The sequence below is a fragment of the Rhipicephalus microplus genome, chromosome 6 (assembly GCF_043290135.1).
Source record: "Rhipicephalus microplus isolate Deutch F79 chromosome 6, USDA_Rmic, whole genome shotgun sequence".
Taxonomy (NCBI): domain Eukaryota; kingdom Metazoa; phylum Arthropoda; class Arachnida; order Ixodida; family Ixodidae; genus Rhipicephalus; species Rhipicephalus microplus.
Window position 1 is genome coordinate 183420446 of NC_134705.1, and position 19851 is coordinate 183440296.

At 44.0% G+C, this 19851-nt stretch overlaps 1 protein-coding gene across 2 annotated transcripts in view; it reads right to left on the minus strand.

Moving 5' to 3' along the window:
* The window catches only part of LOC119167036 (equilibrative nucleoside transporter 3-like), a 31693-nt gene extending 13167 nt beyond the window's left edge, over positions 1 to 18526 (minus strand). Inside the window, exons 1-10 of one of the 2 annotated variants that reach the window (XM_037418443.2) lie at positions 17639 to 18526; positions 15175 to 15256; positions 13330 to 13484; positions 12446 to 12540; positions 9761 to 9811; positions 8714 to 8799; positions 7070 to 7216; positions 6358 to 6391; positions 5989 to 6059; positions 3975 to 4089 (exon numbers count right to left, since the gene is read on the minus strand). In XM_037418443.2, coding sequence (XP_037274340.2) covers positions 3975 to 4089; positions 5989 to 6059; positions 6358 to 6391; positions 7070 to 7216; positions 8714 to 8799; positions 9761 to 9811; positions 12446 to 12540; positions 13330 to 13484; positions 15175 to 15256; positions 17639 to 17853 — 1051 coding nt within the window. In that variant the 5' untranslated portion in view covers positions 17854 to 18526. Of the gene's footprint in view, positions 1 to 3974; positions 4090 to 5988; positions 6060 to 6357; positions 6392 to 7069; positions 7217 to 8713; positions 8800 to 9760; positions 9812 to 12445; positions 12541 to 13329; positions 13485 to 15174; positions 15257 to 17158; positions 17209 to 17638 lie in introns of those variants that run through there. The other variant, XM_075867217.1, reaches the window with a different exon arrangement.
* Positions 18527 to 19851: the final 1325 nt, after the last annotated feature.

Below are 19851 nucleotides of genomic sequence, written 5' to 3' on the forward strand. Positions count from 1 at the left end.
TGCGGGTAAAGGGTAAACGTCCTTTTTCGTGATTGTATTCAGATGACGGTAATCCACGCAGAAGCGCCACGTGCCATCTTTCTTTTTAACGAGCACAACGGGGGACGCCCATGGGCTCGAAGAGGGTTCAATAATTCCTTTGGCTAACATCTTGGTGACTTCTTGTTGAATTATTTTACGTTCGGTGGCAGACACCCGGTATGGTCGCCGATGAATGGGATGAGAATCACCTGTGTTAATGCGGTGCTTGACGAGTGAAGTCTGGCCGAGTGGACGGTGGTCGACGTCGAATATGTCGCGGTATGAAGCCAGAAGGCGGCATAGCGCGGTTGACTTCTCAGGTTTGAGGTCCGGGGCGATCATGGAGCGTAAGGTCGCATCGAGGCACGTGACATCCTGCGAGTGATGTGGGTGCTCGGGACATACGTCTGCCGTAAAACAGGTGACGTGGTCGTCAATTAAGGGCCTTAGTGTGGCGACCGAAATTCCTTGGGGTAGCACTTGTTTTATGAAACCGAAATTGATAACAGGTAAATATGTTCGGTTAGAGGCCATGCGTACGACAGAGTGTGGGACAGTAATGTCACGCGCCAGGAGAACATCAGTAATCGGCGTCACGATATAATCACCGTCAAGCACGGGAGAGGGTGTTGCCAATTCGATGAATGTGAGAGCTTTAGGCGGTATCCGGAAGAAGTCAGTGGTGCACAAGCTGTTCGGGAGTTCAGGGTCAGAATCCGGGAGAAGAGGAAGTTCTAGGCAGAGAGTACCGGCCGCACAATCGATGAGGGCAGAATGCGTCGATAGGAAGTCCATGCCGAAGATTAGGTCGTGGGGGCAATTTTCAAGCACCGTAAATAAAACGGGAACATGGCGTCCGGCAATACTAACACGAGCGGTACACATTCCAGTGATGGCCACAGTTCCACCATCAGCGACACGGAGGGCTTTAGTTGCTGCAGGCGTGAGGACTTTTTTGAGCAGGCGACACAGATGAGCACTCATTATAGACACTTGAGCTCTGGTATCGACTAACGCCGTCAAGGAAATACCGTCCACATACACCTCAATCAAGTTCGTATCAGTGGGGAGCGTCAATGGAGGATTTGGATCATTCGCAAGCAATGCAGCACTACCTCCCGGAGCTGCATGATCTAGTTTTCCGTCCGAGAGGATCCACAGTTGACCGGCGACGGATAGCGGCGTGGTTGGGGCGATGGGGAACAGCGACGTTGAGGTGGCGGCGAACGAGCAGTGGAGCGGCTGTTGGGGATGTCGGAAGAAAGGTACACACGACTGGGCGAATACCGACGGGAGTCCTCGTATGGTCGATTAGAGGAAAATTGACTCCAGTTTGAGGGCGTCCAAGTGCTGCGGCAGTAGCGAGAGATATGGCCAACTCGGTGGCAGCGGAAGCAGATCGGCTTGTCGTCTGCAGTTCTCCATTCCGCCGGATTGCGGGATCACGGAATAAAATGTGGTGCATTTGTTGTCATTGGTCTGGAGACGGGTCGGGACACAGAGCAGGCCACAGGAAAACCAAGCTTTGCAATTTCCTGCCTCACGACGGCTTGAATAACGGAGACCGGCGGAGGTGTTTCTGCGGCGCCATGATCGAGCGGATGTGGAGGAAATGGTGCCGAACTTGACGCCTCAAGCTCCCGTCGAACTATTCGTGTCACGCTGTCCTGCATGGGTGGTGCGGCACCGAGATCGGTGCAAGTGGATGTAACAGCCGTGTTTGGTAGCCGCGTAAACTGAGGCAGAACACGGCGGCTTTTGGCCATTTCGAAGCGACGGCATTCCTTGATAGTCGTATCTACGGTCGTGACGTTATTGTAGACGAGCAAATTGAAGGCGTCGTCCGCGATGCCCTTAAGTATGTGGCCCACCTTGTCACTCTCTGTCATTTGCTCGTCGACTTTTCGGCACAACGCGAGCACATCCTGTATGTACGAGACATACGACTCTGTTGACGACTGCACACGAGTGGCGAGTTCTTTTCGCGCTTCCATTTGGCGACCGGACGGGTCCCCAAAGATGTCGCGTAGTCGCTCCTTGAAGGTATCCCAGCTGGTGAGCTCGGTCTCATGGGCGTCGAACCAGACCCGTGGGGTGCCGTCCAAGTAAAATATTACGTTGGCGAGCATCATGGTAGGGTCCCATCGGTGTGTGTGGCTAACACGCTCGTACATACGGAGCCAGTAGTCGACGTCGAGCCCAGGTTGTGCGGAGAATGTACCTGGATCACGGGGGGTAGGCATCGTCAGGTATGTAGTGGCTGGAGCTACAGATGGAGACGCTGACGGGCTGTTGTCATTGGTAGCCATGGCCGGAGACTGAATGGTGCGGCCACTGCGAAGCTTCGTGGTGAAGACGGGGAACGTTCCACCTCCACCAAATATGTTACGGAAAAGAAGAGACGCCGTAACGACGAGGCTGGGGATTAGATATATTCCAAACCAGCGGTAATGGCGTGCCCGGTTCACCAGCGATCGAGCGGAGACAATCCTTCGTCTTCCTCGTCAGGCACACACGCGCGTCGCCCCCTAGAATATCAGTATACATGCATGTAGCAATATATTCGTGCCTTTCCTTTAATAAACTTCAGTTGAGAGTCAGCGCTCCTGTTGTCTTGTACTTCGTCTACGTCCTTCTTGCGCTGTGAGTTATCGAAAATGAATACCCATAGGACTGGCAAAGAATGCACTGTTTCTAGTTTAGGGACAGTTTCAACTAACTGTTGGCTCTCAGTTTAACCTGTTACGAGAACATGAAATATACGACATACATGGTATTAGATATGACATACTCTCCGACTCGCATTTATGCTAACGCATACAGTCTGGGGCAATCGTTCACAGAAGTAAATGAGCTTTCGGTGCCTTTGAAAAAAAAACAGACATGTCATGTGCCCCAGCTGATTCGCCTTGTAGTATTCTTCATCCAAATACTGTTTTACACAAGAAATACAGACTTACAAAATGACTTCACTGTAATTGTATTCTTTTAAGACTGAAATCAGTACCAAAACAGAATTTCTAAACATTCACTCAGAATGTGCGGGATATGCACTAGTTCTCCTACAGCAGAAAGAATAGGGAAGATGTTTGTTCAAATAGAAGGCTCTCTGATATTCCTATACTAAAATGTTATTTGCAATGTCTGAACAGAAACAAATATTCAATAATTTCAAATGGTGAGTTCCCCGATCAAATACGAATTGAGTATGAATCCAAGCAGCACGAAGCATTTGATTTGTATTCTGCATTTAGAATTTTCATGCACTCCCAACTATGATAAACAATATTCACAGGTGTTCTAGTTATACGTTTCTCACGCGTAATGCAAGCACTCATGTTTCCAGTAGATTGCACCGTGCCCACAAACACACCACTTCTGCTGCCTTGGGGCACGGATGACACTGGCCGACACTTTCAGGGCTGATTGTTAAACGCGAAACCCAAGACAAAAAAAAAAAAAAAAAAAAAACGGTCACGCTTGCTTTGTCGGGAATATGGGGGACAAACGAAGCTTGGCATATGCATGCCTGACGTCCCAGTTCTATTTTTTTTCTTTCTATTGTATTGTGCAATGCTCCCGCCTGACATTTTTGTTTTCCCCATGCTGAGAACTGGACCTCCATCCATGTGCACGACAGTCATCTATTCATATCTAGGCAACAACGAATCGTGGCAATGGGAAATGACAAGTCAACTCAACAAAACATCAGACTGCCATATCAGAGACAACCCATTGCCGACAAGCCCACAATCTAAAGAGCATCAGCTATTCGAAAACGGTGCATGCAAATAGGCGTGGGACCACCGCTCCCTCGAAGGCCGCAATTCTAAATGGTCGTTAGAGCTAGGTTTTCTTGCGTATGATGCCAAGATGTGCGAGCTACAAGACCTTTGCTTAGAAAGGGCTGGCCGTCAGGGTAGTCTCGTACGAGAACAAACCAGCCGACCTACCTGTCCACACGGATCCCGACTCGACGTCCGATGACACCACGAGCACGGCGACTGCTGGGAAGACGGCCATAGAGACGGCCATGACGTAAAGCGCGGACGCTGCCTGTGGCCAAACCTGCAAATTAAATTTTAAATATTGAGCGTTGTTTTATGTGCCAAAGGTTGGATATGATTGCCAGGCTCACGCAACGGGCAGTCCAGATCGATTTCGACCACCTGGGGTTTTCTGACGGGCACTGAAGTACACGGGCATTTTTGCATTTTTTTCCCGTCAAAACACAGCCACTGCGGCTGGGAGCTGCACCTGTGACCTCAAACTGAGCAGCCCAACTCATTAGCCACTAAAAACCTGTGAACGGATATTTCCACGAAGAACGTTACAGTCTTACGGTCACTCGCTCAAAAACAGAATGTGCCAGATAATTCGCTTTCAGTTGTACATTTTTCATATTTACAGACTGCTTTTAATTTTAACACTTCTATTTTGCAAGGCAGACAGTTACGACACTCGTTTAGGTGTGGTGGCCCCGTTAGGCTAGTAGGAACGTGTAGCAGCATTACTACTATACAAGTCTAAGTACAAAGCCCAGCAATGACAGCTCGCAGGGCACGGGGTTCGAAAGATTGACTCTCTTGGCTTGGTTAAAATAGCCTCCAATTAATAATTTCAGTTTGCAGCAGTTTTGATGACCTCCACACACTCATTCAATAAATTAAAAGCGTTGTGCATTACCAGAGGAGATATCCACGCTTGACGTAAAGCCCGAGTACCGTAATCTTTTGTGGCTGGGTGCCCATGCACTAATAGTAGTGCGCAGGCTATGTAGTTGGCTAGCAGACAAGCACATTGACTGGAGTGGCCTAATACATCAGTGCAGGTCATCTGGCCAGTACACTCTACTGGGCTAGTAATATTACATTCCACTTTCATACGCCTTATCCTGTAAGCCTATTAACACAGATATCCACGAATACAAGTGTTAGTGACTTACAAGGCTTAATTAGTTAATAAGACTAATTGAACTACATAATCTGCAGCACTGTTCTCGTGGTGTCCACTATGTGGCCATGGCCACATAGTGGACACCACGATCGTTAGTTAGAAAAAAACAGCGAGTCGTGACGTCCTGGCACTCTTGACCACGTCGACACACCGAGCCCGCCATCCCATTCCCAGCATAAGGAGAAAGAAAGTGGAAGAAATGCACAGTAACAGGACCTTTAAACACACTTGACAAGTCTGAACTTGCGCATGAACATGTTGAAATGTTTGAACAATGACACAGGGATGCATACCGACCTTCACGGTGAGTCAGGTGGGTGACCTCATTAAACCCAATTCAAGAGGCTAACGGGATTGGAGTTCATGCACAGCCTCCAAAATGTGTGTCCAAAAGCGGATCTCTCGGGGCAGCATTCCTTGTTGCGAAACGCATTCGGTCTTTCTCGTTTGTGTCAGGAGCTGTGAAAGCAGTGTGGCGTCAAAATGACGTTCCGAAAGAAAGATCAAGCCGGCGCTCTGCTCGCCGAGTTCCAGCCAATCACTGAAGGCCCATGTGGCCATGTCCACCAAGTAGACACCGCGAGAATTATTCCCCTCTCATGAGAACGTAAGTCCACACCATACCTGTATTTACATGCATATCAGCTGAAATATTATTTCTTATTTTGTTTGCTTCATGTTACATATAGTGATATTCTATTTCATTGCTTCTCCATATGGAATGTTGACTACTGTATGTCATTTTACGTATTATCTTGTGCGACCGATTCCGTATGCATTGCTGCACATAATTTTGGAGCGTTTGTCTGTCTGTTCTTAGTAGAGAACTGTAAAAAGTATTTTGTATTTGTGAATGCATAAGTTTTTTAATGGCCATCGCAGCTCAAAATAATGAAATGTTCCCGCGAAACTTTAGTGGCAACGAAGCACCAGTTTCCTGACAGAAAATGTGCATTATTGTACACAATGCTGCAAAATCACTAATGTGTGAAAAAGCACAGCATTGCTTACCTTTCGTAATATTAGAGTAGTAGAGGCCTTGATCTCAAGGTCACTTTCTGTAATCAGATCTTGGATGCTCGCTGAAAAGTAAGACAGGAATCGCTTATTAGAACAAGACATTGCATGAGAGAGAGTTCAAAACTTTAGGGCACGTTTTCATACGTCCTTTCCAATTATTAAGTAGCGAAATTGAAAGCTAATAAAGCACTGCTTCATCAAGAAAGCATTGTGGTGTTCAAAAGTAGTTCTACCCCTCCCCCCAACCTTCATGAAGCGTAACCTGATTTATTCGAGTTTGATATAGTCTTGTCTGACTGCACGCAGCGATCAATGCCCCTGGAACTCAACAAGTCACGGATAAGCCAACCTTTAACTCACCTTCAGGGTTCTTCACGCAGTGCACAAAGAAGTCCTGCAGACAAATTAAAGGCATAAGCACGAAGTTTTTCAAGCCGGAATGCAATGCGAAGCCACATTTATTGTTTCATGCAGCGACACAGCACACATGCCCTAGCAGATGAAATTCGCTATCGAAGGATGATGGAATGTACGCTCATGACACAAGAGATGATGCAACACCTGCTCATGATGAATTAGTATGATACAATGCATGGTCTTGATGTGACTACAATAACTACGATCAAGAAAGAATAGGCACACAAACTCGGACAAAAGAAAAAAGTTTCCCAAATGCCGGCATTCGTGTTGTCTCAATTTCAGTCTTGCATCCGTACTTGCGTGCCTCCCTTCTTTTGATTACAAATCTTTATCAACTGGCTCAACTTTCTCTTGTTTTACTAATAATCACTCTTTCAGCACACACACTCTACAGAAGGCATGCTGGGAAATCAATCTCCACACCCAAAGGTGGTTACGCCCTCTTACGTAGACGGTACCACCATTACGTATACAGTAACTGACCCAAACGTTAGTTATAACAGTGCCCCTAATGAAGGGGGTTCAATTTTTTGTAAGTGCGCTCCCCAGATGGTTACAATGCACAACCAAACCGATTCAACCAACACGGTTTCTGGTACGTGGTAATGAAATGGCTAGAAATCCCACCGTGAAATCGGGTCTGGCTGCTTACCGAAGACAGCATGAACAAGAAGCACGCCAGGGCGGCCACGAAGACAAAGATGGCGAGGAGGAAATAGGCCAGGGCCGCAGTTGTGGGATCCGTGTGACCCAGCAGACAGATGATTTGCATCACCGAAGCAAACAGGCCACCAACCGCCTGCGGGAAATACAACAGGCGGCTCTACAAACGAGGTTTTGAAGCGGGACACGTCCAAGGGTTCAAGAACATGGAGTGCTTGAAAAATAAGTACATTCCGGAATGTAAGAGAGATGAGAGCGAGATTCCTCTAAACAAGTATTTCCCAGGAGGCATGATAACAGCTTGTCCACTGCTGAGCGAAAGCCTTCACAATTATCCAATGTCAAGTTGCGATTGCGAACTTTCCCATTGCATCCCCACACCTCACTCACTGCTGCCCTGACAGCGCCTCCTTTCCCTCGGCACACATTCTGTTGTTTTAGAAGATTCGATGTCGACTGGAATATGAGCTAGCCCAATTAGGTCTCTAATCAGCACCACCAACCCTCCTGCCCCTCTACGCTACACGAGACATTTGTTCTTTCATGACTTGACAGTGGGGTACACATCTCAGACTATATAGTAAGAGGGGTAAAAATTAGGGGAAACGTACAAGCGATAAAGGAGTGAGGTCTTGTTGTTTCCTTCCCTCGTCTCATAGCAAAATCACTAGCACCCAGACGAAGTAGACTCAAACCTTGATATAACTAGCTATTGGTTGTAACGAAGTAAATAAAGAATAGTCTTGCAATAGATGCAGTGTTAGGAATATACCTTTATAATGAATTTTCGCTTATGACAAACTAACTTTGATGTGATATGCAAACTTGTTATAATGCAGCTTGACTGCATTTCTTTTTTTTTAAGACCCTGGCCTTCGGTCTGATATGTTATAGAAGTGGTAGCCACCATACTCCCAGTGAGGAACGAACTCAACACAAGTAGACAGACTAAACTGAAGCTGAATGCCACAGAGCACTGACCCCCTGACAAGTTGTCAACAATGGTGGGGATGGATGCAGGGGAGCGAAATCGAGGGATAAGAGAACACCAATTAACGTGAATACTATATAAAACACAGCGTCTATGTTGGGGTGCGTCAACAGATTGGTTGAAGGGTCTCTACCTCAAGAGACTTCGTCGCAAGGCCTAGCACACTGCTACTGTTAAACAGTAAAGCCTATGTGCAACAAATTATTATTTAACAAAGTAAACCTAGAATAGCCTTGCCATCAACACATTATCAAGAATATACTGCATTTTTCTGCATATAACCCCCTCTTTTGTCTTCAACTAAAAAAAAACATGCACATAACCTTACATACAACTCGCACCTTTTTCACTGTTTAAGCACATTTTCCCACTTTCTGGTGTGGGTTATATGGGAGAAAATATGGTACATTGGTAATGAACATTTTGATTACGTCATGTGGTGCGACTTCGCTATGATGAGGTTTGATTGATCATAGAGAGCACATAGGTTACGAGGCCCGACTGTCAAGTCGTATTCTTTATCAACGAACACAAGCCGTTCAAACTGGGATTGGGGTCACTGCAAGCATACCAGAGAAAAACTCCTTCAATGCAAAACACTGCTACAAGAAATTTAGGAAACTCCGTGATACCAAAACATACCATTCCAATGACCAGACTGTGCATGTAATCCGAGGGCAACAGTGCTGCCAGTCCGATGATTCCTCCTTGAAGCCACGACACGAAAGCTATGGAGAGAAAAAAAAAGATGAGTCATCGGAGCAAGTGCAATATAAACGAAGAAGGGAACGAATCGTGTGGACCGTTATTTTGCCAAATGCAACCTAATGAAGTCAACATTAGGTTATTGAAGATAATCAAGCCAGCATTAGGTTAGCAAAGATTCATGAAGAAACCACCACAATATAATTGATAATGAAGCCATGGAAAGCATAGGGGGGAGATACATTATTAGCAGATTTTATTAGATGGGAAGATTTATGACATAAAGAGAAATCGATTGGTATGAATGAGAAAACAGCTCCTACTGATGGGGACATTTGAATTGCACACTGGCAGGGCACTGGACCCGCCACTTGAAGGTTATGCATTTGCAGTTCGTAACTGGCTGATGAGCCGGAGTCACATGACATGGTCAGTGACACCGCGAGGAGTGTGCGTGGTTACCGATTAAAGTGGGCCTTTCACAAGAGGAACAGCATGCCCTTTATCTGCAACTTTGACCACTTCTGCATAACACAGCTGTTTCATACTCTGCAGGCACAATCGCCACCAAGCGATCTACGAATCAAGTTTGTCGGTTTGAAATCACAAATCCTGGGTGAGGAAAGAGACAAACGGGTTCAGTAGAGGACTCTTAAGAAGGCTTCAATGCTGTAGAAAACTCATTCTTGACCTGCTGGTTGACCAGGCAGAAAAAACAGAATGTGTATTGAGGAATCGAGCCGCGCTTAAATGTCGCAACTTCTTCGTCTAAAGTTGCAACAGTAAGGGGCCCTTCAAAGCGTTACAAGTTTGTTCTAACATGAGAGATAGCTTATCAGAACCGGGAAGAAAACAATTGCTGATAAGGGCAAACATGCCTCCGTTTTTTATCCACCCCCCCCCCCCCCCCCCTCACACGTTCATCAAACATGCGGGTCAGTGCCGGCCGTACACATACATACAAGGCACAGTGACGATACTCACCATTCAGCAGTGATATGAGGACGACTGTGAGAACGAAGAATCCAACTTGCCCTGAAATAGGAAAGGCAATTACATTGTGAAGAAAATTAAGAGAAAACAAGACAATGTTGCAGTCTACGTATAAGTTGGAGCATCTTTAGATTGAGATAAATTGAAAATGTGATCGCTGATATGACAGCAGGTAGCCCACATTAGACGACATTACTTTTCGTTCTGTTAACAACACAAGTACCAAAGTTCAAGTCTGAAAAGTGCAATAACAAAAATTTTTTTTGTATTTTCACTCAATTTTTTTTCTTCCACGAAGTCAGCCCTCGTGTTAGAATCGTGGCGATGTTACAATCGGGTAACTACAGTATATTTGCGAACATTCTGAAAAGGCTTGAAGGTATGCACTGGCACTAAACAACGTAAGGTGTTATCAACTATAATTTCAAGCAACAAAGCATGCGAAAAGGATGCATGAAAATTTTGTCCGTTATAGAAATGCTTTCAGTGGTAAAATTAAAAGTAAACAGAAAATAGAAATGACAGAATGTAACAGACTTAAAAAAACAATGTTTTCATGAGATTCCAACACAGGATCTTTTAAGGAGAAGTTAATACTATAATCATCACACGATGGACGATGCTTTCTTTTGTCCTCATTGACGAATAGACAGATTAATCAGCCACCCTCAAGATATTCCCACGTGCAAGCTAGTATGGCGACATGTTTTTATTTTTCATAAATGCATAGACACCACACGTTCGATGCCGCATATGCACCCGTATATCGTGTTGCAAAAATTTTGGCAAAGTTTCGCTAGTCAGTCACACAGCCATAGATGATGCAGCAGTACTGTTGTATATGTTTCTGTTCTTGTTTTGTTTTTCTTTTAAGGAGGAACGTGGCAATGAAAACTATTTTTGTTATTTATGACGAGAAAGAGATAAAAGTTGGCATGCAGATGTCACTTATTGTGCTGATATCACAGCTTAAATCTATTTTGAGCCATCTAATGTAGTTTTTCAGTTTTGATAAACTCTTCATGTCATCCAAAAATTATTTAATTAATTAGAGATAAGTTTATCAAAATTGTTTAATAAGGATATTCACAAGAGCCCATTCCGTGCTGTAATGCTATTGGTTTATTTTTAATATTTATGTGAGCCCACAAAAATATTTTTGAAATGTCCTGGGCACATTGTATTTACTAACAACTTTTACAAAAAGCCAATTAAAATGATCTGTAAGATGTCGACACAAATATGGACAGCTTTACGGCACTCACCGATGTCTCAGGATCTAAGTGCAGAAAACAGAATGGCTATATATCTTCATTTGTTGCAAAATGGCACAGGGATGACTGACAGCAACTGCTCAAAAAATGAAAGCTGAGAACATGGAGCTCAAAGAGATCGGAGCTAGAAGCTAAGAATACGGAACTCAGAAGAGAGGTGGCTTTATTTTTCATTGAAGAAATGCGGCTTTGTAGCTATCTTGATCTCCGATCTGTCCTCTTTACAATGATGCCAATATAGTAGCACTGCGCTAAGAGAAAGCTGCCAATTTGCATTTTCTGAAGTGCAATTTTGTTATAGCTTTTGACAATAGCCCACCAGTAAAATGCTTTTTTTTTTCATTTTATACTACTTATTTTGGTCTGATTTTTCACCATAATGTAAAACATGATCTCACAATTGCAAAAAAAAAATAATTTCAGAAATTGAACATTTTGGCCAAATGTACCATTGCCATTGCCACGTCCCCCCTTAAACAAGCATTACATTGTCCTATGGCGCTGATGATAAAGAAAGCAAATACTTTAAAGCTGGTAAAGATGAAACTATTGGGGAAACCTGTGACCAAAGAATTCTGGGGCACAAGTTCTAGGCACCAGTGCCCAGAACATTCCAACTGAAAGAAAATCTACGCACAGAGTCATCAGCCATCTGCGAAACCGATGGCTAGCAGAACACATCGTCTTCTGTACACGAGTGACATAAAATTTCGGGGTTATTACTGAGCCTCCACCGAGCGGCGATAACAGTGTTTGCGAGTGAATCCCAATCACAAAAAGAAAAAGCAATAACCAAGCATGGCAATATGTTGGACTGCCCAATACAGGCTACATTCATATCTCAATACTTTTGCACACACAAAGAAAAAAAAACAGAAACACACGTGCATACATACAGAAAGAGAGAGGTTTAATATTCTGAACCGGACAGACTTCTTGAAAATGAACATGTACCCGATCAACAAGATAAACGATCCAGGTACTTGTGTAGTGGCCAGTATGGTGGCCTTCATGAGAAAAAGCCCGCCCACTGAACTACTCTGAATAAGGCTAGTCCATCGGGATCAACGTTTGTAAACGAATTGTTACAGTTGTTTATCACGAGCACGTTCACATTCAAAAATGTAAATATATGTTCTACAGCCTTCAATGACTTGAGTGTTACAAGACATCCTTCTAAGAACAACTATCATACCTGCAGCCTTCGGTGACCTAGGTGTTACAAGACATTCTTCTAACAACTATCTCATATTGCAATAAATTGAGAAATCGATGTGCAAAACAAATCTGACCGATGTTTTTGTGAAGTCAAAGCCGCTGTACTACCTGGAAAAAGCAATGAAATCAAAGCGAAAATTATAAGTTGTGTGCATAAAGCAAAGCTTCAAAAAGAGGGTCTTACAACTGTCAGTGTTGATCTTCACAAACGCAGTCACTATTGCGAAGAACGTGATGCACAGAACAAACCCCATAATATTTCGAACGTCCTGCCCGATTCTGAAAGAAAGAAAGGGGAAAAAAATAGAGAGGGAATTGTTAATTGTTACTTGAAAGACACTCAACCCAAAAGCTCCCCTATTTTCAGCTTGTACTAAAGTAAATAAGGTATGCTAACACTTTTCATTTCTATGAAAATGAGCAAATGCTGCGATGTACACTGTCGTCCTTAATGAAAGGGAACACAGAGCACATGGCCTGCGCTCAGCGGCGGCTGCCAACAGGGCTATCATCAACCGACAGCAAAAGAGAGAGGGAGAAATATTTGCAACCAAGAGAGGAATGTCGGTGAGTGGGATCCTTAATCCGTGATCCCATTGGCACGGGACGCTGTCCTCGCTCGTCTCACAAGGGTCTCTTGGGTCTTCGGATCCGAGCTGGACAGAGCTGCCTCCCACCTTTTAGTGTTGTGTTGTGGTCTGGGTTGTAGAGATGGACGTTCGCTTTGGGCGCCATCTATTGGCAAACAAAACAATGAGTTATGGCTCCTGAACAAGCACTGCAAGATACTGTAGGCAGCCGTTGTAGAGAGAAGGTCACGCGATCGCGTGTTCCCTTTCATAAACAACGACAGTGTACGCCTGTCCACAAGTTCAGCAAATCAAGAGAGTAAGAGAAAGAAACAGATGGAAAGACAAAAAGAAATCCTTCTGTCCTTTCATATGTTTTATTGAGGTTTGTGGTTAATGGAATGGGTTATGCACAAGAAAATATGGTATCGATATGCCTCCATGCCATAGCTTTCTACACTAGGCCAAAGCAGCCACAAAAGACGGTTCAAGGCTCCACCTGTGATTAAACAGTGTTCCCAGGTAGACAGCTATGAGCGAAGGAAACGAGCTGGCCACTGAGAAAGCACCGAATAGATGCGCTTGCAGCTCTGTCTTGTTTGTGAATGTGTAGTCGTACGGCAGGGACACGTTCCTGAACTTGTACATCCAAAACTGCAAGGAACAAAAACAAAGAAGAAGAAGCGTGGAGCAGGCAGTCAGTAGAGTGATGATTGGGGCTAGTTGGTTCGTGTCTAAGTCTTCGTTATGCGCTGTTTTAGGTAAATAGTTGTTTGTCTTGCTTACTTCTGTTCAGTCTTCTTCGTCGGTATTGTTTTTTAAAATGGCACATAATCAAGACTTAATCAGTAGACCACAGCACAAGACACTCCGCTACATCAAATGACGCTAAAGGAGTGAGAAAAGTGATTGATTGATATGTCGGGTTTAACGTCCCAAAACCACTATATGATTATGAGAGACGCCGTAGTGGAGGGCTCCAGAAATTTCGACCACCTGGGGTTCTTTAACGTGCACCCAAATCTGAGCACATGGGCCTACAACATTTCCGCCTCCATCAAAAATGCAGCCGCCGCAGCCGGGATTCGGACCCGCGACCTGCGGGTCAGCAGCCGAGTACCTTAGCCACTAGACCACCGCGGCGGGGCAGTGAGAAAAGTGCTACTTGCCTGCAAATTTTAAATATATAACCCCTTCCAACGACTCTGTGACAAATTTTTCTGGAGCACAATATCTACAATTCCTGCATTTCCCAGGAATATATAATTCTATTGATACGTAAGGTGAAACACCATAGAAGCTATCAAGACTTCTCGCAGTAGGTGTGTTTGCACCAAGAAATAGTTCAATGATTTCAACAATTCTAATTTGACTTTTTTTATTCATTTTTAGACAGGAATAAGTAAAGATGCTTTGTGCCTTGGAAATAAATGAACCCCATTAATTATATGCCTGTCAGCAGACTGTTCTGGATCTCTAAGCATCTCTGTTTTCATGTGTAGCCCTTGCAATCAGTTCTCGAAGTGCACAGCCAAAGCCGATCGCGGAGGCCCCGCTTACGACCACGAAATCCAGGCGCGAGACACACGGGCTGACACAATTCGCTGGTCAAGCTTCTTTTATAGATTCCTCAACGTTGCCCCTGATGCATGAAACAGATCTTGATCTAGTTAAAGGTTTAAACCCATAGCAGCCTTTACAGCCAACACAGTTATCCATCAAGTTGGAAAAAGTAGAAATGTACAGTTCACAAATCAAAAGAGCAGCAATTCAGAAAACTTTTGTTGCCAACAGATGCTTCCAGTGTCTTCATCAAGTTATTATGGATGTACTGATGCAGAAGGCCTCACAATTCGTAAATGCTTTGCATAACTTCACAGAGGCACGGTCTCTGTGAGGGAACTACGTAATAAAAAAAATTCACTTCTTTACGTGCTCTGTATGCTGGGAACGTCAAGAGAGCTCCCATTTATTTTCGACCTTTTCTTTCTTTCTCTTTTGGGCTGCCAAGTTATACATAAAGTTCCCTCACAAGGAAAGTCTTTATGCAAGTGTATGCCATTTATATGTACAGCCAGTGTGAGGAATTAACAGAAATTATAGGACACACACAGGCAAATGAAGACGAGTACTTTTTTTTCTATATGTGTATGCGTGTTTTTGCTTGTACTTATTTGATCAACCTTTTTCTCCTCTGCATGTAAGCATCTTTTGTGCGCAGTAATTTCCAACTTTAGCTACTCAAAACAAACCAGCTTTGAATTTTGTCTTTACAAAGTGTGTTTCTCCGCACAATTTGCAAAAAAGAATGCGTGAACAAATAATGTGCAAAAGAATGACTCACATCGCTAGCGTTCGTTGTGAAGTTCCAAGGTAGCATGAGAACGACTCCCAATAAAAGGAAGACATTTTTTACAAAGTAGTATCTGAAAAGAAAACAGGACAGAAAACAAATTGACGCGTTTGTACATTACTACACATTTCAGAATTAGAACAAAATCACGCGTTACGTGATCAGTCGCTGAAACAGAAACACTGGACGAAGCCAAATAAGTGTTTTTTAATGAGTCACATAGAACAGAAGCACAGACTATGTACGTCATGCGAGTTATGATAAAATTTTTTTCCTTATTTTTGCAGCCTATAGAGCACAGATTACTGAGAGTACTGAACTGCTGATGCACATCACTAAAGTATTGAAGCAGTTCAGAACAAGGTGGTAGAACACGGTGGTAGAACACGGTGGTTGAAGACACCGTACTTAGAGTACCGAACTGTTGACACTGTAGTGAGGTTCAAGTGAATTTTCCCAGACAAAGCGAGAATACGGCTTTTTGGACAATTTTGTGTCCTGAAAACTTCTGCTGCAGAGTATACATGTTTATTCCTTCTCCACTGTTGCTGCAGTCCAGCAAGCATTGCAGCATGTATGAATAAATAAAACAGAAAACATTTTCTTGAAGCGATCGATGCCATGCATACAGCACTTCCTGTCCCACAACACTCTTCTAGCATGCAAATGCCCAGCAAAAAAAAAAATGAACTCAATGAGCACGAATGAAATTCAGCGCATGCAATATCCCCTAGAGAAATTCTGACTTGACAGAATTACTTGCCAATGAAGTACAGATCTATTCTTGAACTGCTGCTATAACTTCTAAAAATTATTGGTATTTTTAGCAAATTTTTCATAGGGAGCTGTGCGATTACTATGCCACGATTTAGAGCAGTGCTTTCAATCTGTCGCACGAGAGCAATATATTTCAGTACATTGGTTTACTTTTTCATTTTTTACGCTCAATTTTGTTATGCCGTGTGGGTGCCTTTTCACCTCTTATGCGACAGACGTAGAGCTGTAGACAAGGCATAAACATGTAAATAATAAACGAATGAAAATGGACAAATGATACAAAACTACTTGGGAATTGATGTTGCATTTGGGATATGTCTCATCTAGGCGGAATGCTCGACTAAGATGTCTGGAGTTGCGCGAGGTTCTACCGAATTCACAGGATGTTTGCATGAAGCGAGCAATTGTGTCGGCTATGAGAGGTCGCACATGATGGCAGGAAACGATACGTCCCGGTCCGTTACAACCCTGGACTTATCTCGGAAGCAGTGAAGTATGGGATAAACTGCCGTGGCTGTCGCTTTTACGAGCGACTTGTTGCCAAGCAACGTAACGCATGTGAAGGGAAGCAGTAAAGTTTAACTACCTTTTCTTTTGCGCATTCTGGAAACGGGAAGTAGAGCGTGTGAACAATCTCTTTCTTTCCGTAAGAACGTTGCTACTACGCAGATGGCCACAAATTGACTGACCCGATTACAGAGTGAATATAATGTATTTGAATAAAAACCTACATTACATATGAAAGAGTGGTAAACGAAAATTTTTCTTGTTCTTGTGCCTACAGTTTTCTACTTACGAATGCTACTACTGACATTTAAAAAAAAATTTAAATGGCACTTTTCTCATTTGCTTCATTATATTGTATTCATTAGGTAATACGACAACGTATTAAAAGTAAGCTTATCCATGATCCATTGTATGTTGAGAAATAAAGCACAAGTGATTATTCAGGCAACAGGGTTATCTTGGGCAACCATTTCTTTGGGACCATTTATACTTGCCATAGGAAAGCATCGTCGAATGAGGAAAAGGGAAAAAAAAAAGAACGACAGAGTACCAAGTGTAACAGCTTTACACACAACCTTAGACATCTTTTGATGAACAGTGCACACGCAGTGTCAAACTCCAACGACAAAATGGGTGCTTGTAACAAATTGATCTGTCGATCACCATTCATTCACTTCCGCTTTGCACCAACCTCAGCGCCTGTTCATTTCTGAAGATATCCCAGATTGGTCAACGATGTAGCATATCTGTTGCAGTGACTGATCATGACGATAGTTATAGCGCGAGAACAAAACGACGACACAGAGACAAGAAGGACACGAAAGACACTAGTCTCTGTGTCGTCGTTTTGTTCTCGCGCTATAACTATCGTCATGCCATACCAACTAGCCCAAGCTGCCACACTTCTAAGTGACTGATCACTCTCACTACTCGTTGCCATTGTTGACGTCGTGCGTGCTGGCCGAAGAACGTTGCTACGTCACACACTAAGTTGCGTTTCGCCATGTCAGTGGCGTCGCGCAGCGTGAAATGTAGACGACTGATCACTGAGACAATTAACCACTTGCTGCACGTTGCTACACCACGCCAACCACGCTCTCACTACGTTGCAAATTCAACGGGTCGTTAACTTGCACAGCACGAAATGAAATAGACGATTCGCGCGGCTCACCTGTCAACAGGAACACAGGCTGGCGTTGACGCTGGAACAACCAGCAACGGATCGTCCACGCTGCTGTCAACGTCATCGGCAGCTCGTAGGGTCACACTTCGATACTGCGATCGCGTCGTTTGCGGCACAACACCTTCGCGAGCCACGGGCACCCTGTCTCCGTCCTGAACCGAAGGTGCAGCACGGAAATTGCGGCCGTACGCTGGTGAATCCATGACTTCTCAGCACCAGAAGACGAACAGCTGTACGACACAGACCGTGGGCTTAACGCATTCCGCGATCCCAGCGACATGAGCTACATCGCCGGGACGTTACAAATGACTCACAGCCTCCTGCACTAAGCGCTGCGACGAACACGACCGCCTGTCAGGCGAGGAGAAATGAAACAGCTTTTGTAGCAGGCACCATGTGATTACGTCAGGCGCTCACCCCGCGGGGCACGGCAAGGCGTCGACCTTCGCCATCTCTCCGCTTGTTTGTGGCGAGAAGCATGACGGAGTTTTCAACGCGTCCCGCAGTTTCTATGGGGATGAGGAGAAGAAATTGTGACGTAATGTCACGTGACGCTAAAAGCCACCACGTACCAAACATTTAGAAGGTGTGGCAGCGTTACAGCAGCGGGGCAATAATCATTGAGTTTCTTAGCGGCAATAATGATAAGCGCGATGTCACGACGTGGTAGTGTACAAATCGTAAAGTTCTGGGCACTGGTTGGCGGACAAACGCTAAACTTCAATTCGCGCGGCGTCTACCACGGCGCCTGTGTACTAAAAACCGACCACCTTGTTTTCCTGTATCGAAACCTTTGGCAATTACGGGCTGAATATAACGTATTGTAGACGCCTAGTCTACTGGAATGACCCTTGTGTGAATAAACGTCAGATTTTGATCGTCAGGTTTATTTTGTGTCTCTCCCCAAGCGCATCTAGATAAAGCTATTGTGCCAATCCTAAGTATATTCCTCATCCCTTCGGTATCCTCATCAGATCGCATCAAACAATGAAACCAAATCTGTACAAAAACCTTCTTTCATTTTGGCTAACTATCGCTGCACAAGAGTACCAGTCAAATACCATTACCTCTCCACAGAAGGGAGCCGTGCATTTTTCTTTTTCAAAAATTCTGTTAACATGATAAGCATCTTTCCTCTCTCTGGATTTACCCTGCACCTTAGTATTCAGCTAGTCTTGATCAGGTGCACAAAGTTAATGTATTCCTCGATAGATTGTAATAATCTACTTACATCATTAGACGGCATCAGCAACCTCCCCCCTCGTTTCAAGAATGCACTACATTATGTTACAACCTAAAAAGTGCCAGCTCCGTCCATAGCCTTGAGTGCGTCTCCCACAGAGTTTGCAAAAATGTGCCACCTAGTATTGCCCATACATTATCATGACATCAAGCACCGATTGAATGTCTCAGGTGGTTGACTTTCCCATAAAGATGCACATTTGTGCTGCTGGTTTTAGGTTGATGCAACATTAATTAAAACCAACATACAAAAAAAGAAGACGTTATGTTATTCGTAGTAAATGTGAAGAAAGTGAAGTGGATGAAAAGGTAACTTGCTGCTGGCATGGCTCACCTGCCTTTCACAAGTGAGCCATGGTCCTGTAGGTGAAGCTCACGTCGTTTTGAGTTCTAACCAAGCGGTCAAACCTTTTAACGATAGACAGTGACGTAAGAAACAAATGGGTATAACAGACAGCAGCGTGTCTACATTGAAGTGGGTATTGATAACAAAATGCATACTTGGTACTTTGCTTAAGACATCTTATATAAAAGATAATTACTACCCAGGGAATCTTTCTCATACAGGCTTTCAACTGTATTGTCAACATGAAACAAGAAATGGTACTAAATGGTACAATTACACATATATACTTACACAGAGACACTCCCAGTTTTGTGATGTGTATTCGTGTACATTTAATAATAGTGTCTACGTTGCTCCTTTAGTAAAATGCACTCTCTCTGCATTTAATTACTGGTATTATGTAGTGCTTCTCTTTGCACAACTAATTCTGTATTTTCTACTCTTTCATGGTATACTCAACGTTTTCCTCTATAACATACAAACTGTACCTCGAGGGTCCCAAAAATACATAAAACCAAATTACTTAGCCAGCACCAACTGTAATGCCGCAAATTGACATAAAAGAACAAACAAGCTATTAAAGCAAGCATAACACCCCATTCGCAGCAAGAAG